This window comes from Sinocyclocheilus rhinocerous, unplaced genomic scaffold, assembly GCF_001515625.1.
Source record: "Sinocyclocheilus rhinocerous isolate Xijiao unplaced genomic scaffold, SAMN03320098_v1.1 scaffold1112, whole genome shotgun sequence".
In the NCBI taxonomy this organism is placed as follows: domain Eukaryota; kingdom Metazoa; phylum Chordata; class Actinopteri; order Cypriniformes; family Cyprinidae; genus Sinocyclocheilus; species Sinocyclocheilus rhinocerous.
The window spans coordinates 637,117-643,999 of record NW_015657961.1 but is presented as its reverse complement, the minus strand read 5'-3'; the positions used below and the strand labels follow the sequence as shown (position 1 = coordinate 643,999).

General features: G+C 36.5%; 2 protein-coding genes across 2 annotated transcripts in view; one reads left to right on the top strand and one right to left on the bottom strand.

The window, feature by feature from the left end:
* The window catches only part of LOC107721741 (tripartite motif-containing protein 16-like), a 258,890-nt gene that overhangs the window by 6,466 nt on the left and 245,541 nt on the right, over positions 1 to 6,883 (bottom strand). The window lies entirely within an intron of this gene.
* LOC107721713 (unconventional myosin-X-like) overlaps positions 1 to 6,883 on the top strand; it is a 39,947-nt gene that overhangs the window by 2,853 nt on the left and 30,211 nt on the right. Inside the window, exon 2 of the mRNA XM_016529849.1 lies at positions 5,578 to 5,676. Within this exon, the coding sequence (XP_016385335.1) occupies positions 5,578 to 5,676 (99 nt within the window). The remainder of the gene's footprint in view (positions 1 to 5,577; positions 5,677 to 6,883) is intronic.

Below are 6,883 nucleotides of genomic sequence, written 5' to 3'. Positions count from 1 at the left end.
ATAGTTATATGTATTTTATAATAAAACTTTCTAATAAAATATTTTTATTCTTTGAGGATGTTCACTGACATCCCCAAAGGGAGGTTTCGTCATATTTAACTAACTTCTGGGGACAATGTTGTCCTCAAAGTGTGGAAAAGTAAACCTCACACACACTCGGTCATGTACCCCCTCGGGTTTCTTCATCTACTTGGCGTCAGGTAATCCTTCTTGTCACACACACACACACACACACACATTAAATCTTGTTGTGAGTAGCTTAATGATTACACAGCACAGTGATTCAAAGCTGGCTTTAACAAGAAACTCAGAACAGGAAAACCCCTTATGCTGATAAAGAGAAATACTGGAAGAGAAAACCGTTAGTGGATTTTGTTTTGTCTGTTCTTAAAGGGTTTGTGTGTTCCATGTTTCTGTTATGAATAGTACACCAAAAAAAAGAAAATCATTTACTCACCCTCCTGTTGTTTCAACCTCTATGACTTTCTTTGTTCCTTGAAACTCAAAAGGAGAATTTTCAAATTATGTCCTGAATGAATGGGGACTGGAATTTTCAAGCTTTAAAAAGAAAGCAAAAGCGCCATTAAATTGCTCCGTATGACTCACGTGTGATATTCCGAGTCTTCTGAAGTCATACAATAGCTTTTCGGTGAGAAATAGATAAAAATTAGTTTTTTTACTGATAATCTTCTCCAGTGAGCTGTTGTGACTGTATCCAGGCAGTGAACTGAACTCGAATCGAATCGAATCACTCTGATTTGTGAATGAATCATTTCAATCTTTTTTTAACCAGATCAACTGATTCATTGAAAAGATCTGACTGAAAAGAATTATTGTCTTGCAAATAGCCATTGCTTCTTTCATAAACTCAAGGAGATCTCGGTTCAAGGTTTGAAATATTATGCGCATCTTCTCGACAAGTCAAATGGACTGTCACACATTTTGAATCTTGAAAACTTCAGTTCCCCATTTATTGTAATTGCATGGAAAGCATTTGCCAGGCCATTCTCCAAAATGTCCCCTTTTGTGGTTTATGGAAGAAATAGTCATACGAGTTGGATTGAGGATAAGTGCATCATGACAGAATTGTCTTTTTAGGCAAAATATTATTTTAATGTTGAGTCGTGTCAATTAACATGCAAAATACTGAATGTTTAATTAGTCTGTTTGTTCCTGAATGACTAAAGCATTATAATCACCAAACAAAGAGGAAGAAAACAAGAGGACTTCCTTTTATGATTCATAACAATTACAGTCTATGAGGCTTCTAAACTGTGACCAGGTACAAAGTACATCTGCATACACATGCATGCATGCACGAAGATAGGCTTTGTAGTTGTTCTGTGTGAGTTTATACAGCTCTCTCCCTCATTCACTCTCGTCGTGAAGTATAAACACACATTTTTCATTGTAGGACAGAGAGAGAAAATGAGAGTGCTTTGGAAAAGTAGGTCAGGCGGCAATGCAGTGTATATGAGTGTGTTTGAGGGGGGTTGCTTGGTGAAAGAAGTTTGGTTGTAAGTTTAGGAGAATGGACTGTCTCTGAACATCAAGCCCAGCATGTGAGAGAGCTGAAGTTTGAGTCTTTGGGTTGGAAGTACGCAGGAATGCCCTTCATCACTGGCCTGCCTTCCTATTGACCCAAACGATATCTGATCCCTCACTTCTTGCAGCCAAATGAGAGAAAGAAAGGGGGACAGAGAAAGAGCAATGGAGAAGTGTGTGTGCATGTGTGGTAAGCTCTAAACAGCTCTAAACTTGGTAAGCAGCAGTGAGATTACAAAGTAACTCTGGTCTGTTTCATCCTTTACTCCGCCCAGCCTGACCGCCCTCCAAAACTCTGATATTATTTTAAGAGTTTAGATACATAATACAAGGACACACTCAGACATGCATGTCACTTTTTAACTTCAAAGTGAGGTTTTTCTTTCATCTGAACATGAAACAAAATTAGAAAGAGTCGGTGATGTTTGATTTGGGTGTCTTTGTGCATCAGTTATGTGCGTGTGATGTTTTAGTTGGATTCTTGGTACCTGTTTAAATCTGTGATTCCCTTGAGTCATCTGTTTTAGCACAGGAAGTGAATATTGGCCAGAAAACCTGGCAGACATGTACAGTACCATTCAAAAGTTTGGGGTCTGGAAGATTTTTAAAAAAAATTTCTGAAAGAAAGTAATACTTTTATTCAGCAATAACGCATTAAATTGATCAAAAGTAACCTTAAAGACTTTCTATTTATCGAAGAATTATGAAAAAAAATGTAGGCTATCATGCCAATCATGGTTTGCACAAAAAATATTTATTGCGGACCAAGTCAGTATTTTATATTAAGTATTCTATTTGAAAATATATTAAAATAGAAAACAATTCTTTTAAATTGTAATAATATTTCAGAGTATTACTGTTTTTACTGTATTTTTGAGAAAATAAATGCAGCCTCAGAGATACGTTTTTAAAAATCTTACTGACCCCAAGCTTTTGAATATGTACATAGACTTTCTTTTTTTTTTCTTTCACTCTTTCTCTGCTCTTTTCTCTTAGTGAGGTACAGCAGGTTTTTTGTGTAGTCAAATAACACCATGAGTATTGAAATATTTTAAGGATTTAATTTTTTAGATCTGTTAGTCTAACTTCGCAAAAACTGGATTGGCTAGTTACCAGTTGGACTGAAGCGTTTACATAACATCTTATTGCTGAAATCGAGGTTTTTGTGTCATTTCAAAAGGTACACTAAGTTGGAAATCCGTGTGAATATCTAAGCAATAGTTTTGACTCGAGATATTTATGAAGTAAATATGATTGGAGTATTTTTAACTGTGATATGTGAGTGTTGCATTCATAAACTGATTACGGTTGTAATCTTCTAATGTTTGCAGATAAACACGAGACACGGTCAAAGCTGCTTAACTCGAAATATGCTTCTGTCAAGGAAAAACACACACTCAAGTTCAATGCCTCAACCACCATATGCATTCCTGGATGTCCCCAAAGTGAGGTTTTGTAAGATTTAGCAAACTTCGAGGGGCATTTTTGTTCTCCACTCATACTTAAAAAAAAATTTTAAAAAAACCTTGAACAATTCAAAAGTTTCTTAACATTAATTTCTTAACCTGTATCTCTAGAGATGCAGTACACATTAACACATTAACATGTGGAGAGATGTGTTTTCAGGACTGTCGAGTTTACTATTAAGCTCTTGAGTGAAATGTTGGGAAGCATCCTGGTTTACTGCAGAGATGGTGAATTGGATTAGAAGCCCAGAATTCCTGAGATAAACTTGGTTTAGGGAGGAAAACAGCTTCCTGTTTGTGTGGGTTAGAGATGCGCTAACTTGATTGGGCTGACTCTGAGTGTTGAGGTTTTAAAGTAATTTGAAACTAGATCAAATCCAGTGCAGAATTGATTTCTTTTGAGACAGTAAACATTGACTGTTAATACTCAAACTAATCAAAATTATTCATATTGTAACCTCAAGCAAAGTTTTTTAAGTGGCATTTGACATGAGCACAAAGTTATGAACATCATTGATAAAATCATCTCCTGTGGCCAGGTTGCATAATAGGCTTAGACTAGTCTTAAAAGTCGGTTACATAAAAACGTAGCTTGGTCTAACTTGAATCCTAAAAATAAGACCTCCTTGGCGAACTGCTAGTTGGTCAAACTAGTTCTTAAGACACAGTCTTAACATAGTGGCCAGGTTTATGCAACTGGCCTTGTTCTATTTTTTTTTTCTTTCTCAGTTTGTCTGTATTTGCTTTTTTTGCAGCTACTAACTTTAGTAAACCAGTGGCAGGTTAGCAGACGGCCTGCATGTGTGCATAGTCTGTTAGAAACCATGAAGATGTGCATGTGACAGTAATCAGAGAGAAAATTACTTAAATTGTCCATTTCCTCTACAGACCTTTGTCTTTGTCTTACCAAACCAAAGTTTTTCTACGGTTACTGTGACCTTTCAGGTTGGAGTAAACTGTGGATTTCTTTTAGAATAATCTTTACACTTGGCAGCTAATTTAACCGCTTAATCTGTTGATTCATTTTATCAGTTAATTGGACAAAAAGGCAGATTTTATTTTCAGTGTTGCATTGAAATAATTCCACATCTTGCCAAGTGCTCTCTGTCAAATAATAAGCAAACTGAAAACCATAAAAAAATACTAGCTAAAAAAAAAGATAGTCTCCTGTCCCAAACTCGTGCCATTAGTTGAGTCAGTGTTGCTCAAACACTCTTTCCGGTGAAATTAGTCTAATAATGGTTTAGCTACTCATAGTTGTTTATGTATATTATGCTGGGTTAGGAGAAAGTGTTCAACTGTGTGTGTCCAGCTGCGCAGCTGTTCTGTTGCAGTTTAGTCTGATCATTTAGCAGTTCTGTGTGTCTGTGTGTGTGTGTGTGTGTGAGTTTCCGCTCTTCTAAACTATAAAGGACTGTTGAGTTTATACCACTGCGTGCATAAGAAGTTGAGAGAGGATGACAGGTTAACAATGATGAATTTTAAAGATTTAATAATCCTAATTAGTGTTCTTAAGAGTAATTCTTGAGATTAACAAGGCTTTCAGTCAGTTTTCGAATTCCACTGTCTAAATTTAAAACTTGCATGTTAAAAGTTGTTGTTTGTACTGTGGTCAGACATAATCATTTTGTTGTGTTCATGTTGTATTTGATTTATACTTTCAGTCTGATGTTTTCCATGTGGAGAAATTAGTGGTAAATTCTACATTTAGTACATTTGAACTAGTATATACAACTACAATACCCATAATGCAGTGTAGCAATGGACTGAACACAATGCTGCAGTGTTTGATGCAGTGCCAATAGTATATATGTGTGTGTGTGTGTGCATGTAATGGGGTTAAAGTTCAGCTGTGTCTGCTTCAATGGGGCCTCACAGCCAGTCATGCCTGTTCAGATCGCCATGTGTTTCTTCCATCAGTATGTACACTTATAGTGTGTGTGTGTGTGTGTGTGTGTGTGTGGCATATGAGAGAGAGGGGGGAATTTGCTCTAATGTGGTACAGTTATTGGTAATTATACCTTTTTTGACATAATGTACACAAACAGTCCTAATGAGGAGAGCCTTCCAGAAAAAAGATATTGCTCAAAGGTTGATCTTTTTCTTTTGAGGAGACTTAAAGAAATAAACTCTTGGAGACACATGTGAGACTAAAACCGGAGATCTAGAATTACAAATACCAAAATGTTAAGATCTAGAAAGAATTAAAAATACCACATACTTTTAACACAACAGTTGTGTCTATTTTATTGTTTCCTCTACATTACATTTACATTTAGTCATTTAGCAGACGCTTTTATCCAAAGCGACTTACAAATGAGGACAATAAAAGCAGTCAAAACTAACAAACTAACTAACTTACCTTTAACTTAACTTATTTGTTTTTAATAAACTAACTTCTATTTGTTAGTGATTTTTCTGTACCACAGAATGTTCTCAAACAGATCCTTTAACAATTTATAATTTCATTTCAAGATCCAGAATTCCATCTAACGCATGGTTTTGCAAACAGTTGTTTCTGCTATTTTTCAAGTATGTTGCTAACCAGCATTTGTGTGTTTGATAGGGTTGTCGTGTGTGGCTCTGGGTGGAGGATCATTATGTCTCCAGTACCGTGGACTCATGCTCTGGTGGAGTGGTGGTCTTTAACACCGACTATGGACAGGTAAGTGGGAGTGGCGGTGTATGCATTACACATAACAGTGGCTTAACATCTGCTCTGTGCACCTTAGATAAAAAAACGCACTGCTGAACAGGTGTCATGCTCTCATTTTACACAAACACACACTTCTCTGTGTACCCGCCTGTTTGGAAGAGACCAGCAGGCTGCTTGTCGTCATGGAGCCCATCAGGTACACAGAGATGACCAGAAACTCGGTTAAGCCTGTTTCTCAACCGAGCACTATCTGTGTTTGTGTTTTAATGTGTGTTTCTTGAGTCTGTTTCTCATCTTCTCGCATGTATATTCAAACACACACAACTTGCTCGTGTCTCTGGCTTCTGTTTCTGGTTTACAGTACCATCAGTGGCCCATCTGTTACCTCCAAGCTGAGATTAGGATCTATATAGTTTAATAAAGCAATAAACACCTTCTGTTTAGTCTGTGCATTTCAGTGTTTTTTAAGCATTGGTTTTAGTTGTATTGTTTTAATTAAAAAAAGCATTAAAAATGTGCTAAAAAAAATCACATTTATTATTAACAATAACTTTGTGATAATGTTCAATCAGCTGGACTTACCAGGAAAAAAACAACAAATAAATGACCAAATTAATAAAATAAATGCACATTAAATATTAAATATATTGCTGAAAAAACTGCTTAAACCAGTCTGAGATGGTTTGCTGGTCTTAACTGATTTAAAGGTGACCTATTATGCCCCTTTTTACAAGATGTAAAATAAGTCTCTGATGTCCCCAGAGTGTGTATGTGAAGTTTTAGCTCAAAATACCCCACCTGATGTCCCCAGAGTGTGTGTGTGAAGGTTTAGCTAAAAAATTTTTTTACAGCTTGTTGAAATTGTCACTTTTAACGTATGAGCCAAAACTCGCCGTTTTTTATTTGTTTGTCCCTTTAAATGCAAATGAGCTGGTGCTCCCGCCTCCCTTTTCAGAAGAGGGCAGAGCTTCAAGGTCTCATGCTCTGGCAAAACAGGACAATATCACGCAATCTGATTGTACTGTGCACTAAATGCGCGTTTATGAATTACTCAGACGGGGAGCACACAAAAATAACGACATAGCTGGACTCATGCGATCAAATTCACATTGCTTTCATATGCAATTTTTAACTACCACATTCCTATTTACGATCATTCTGGTAGCACGTGAAGGCAGCATCAGTGAAAACAGGCAGAGACAATGGTAGCTTTAGC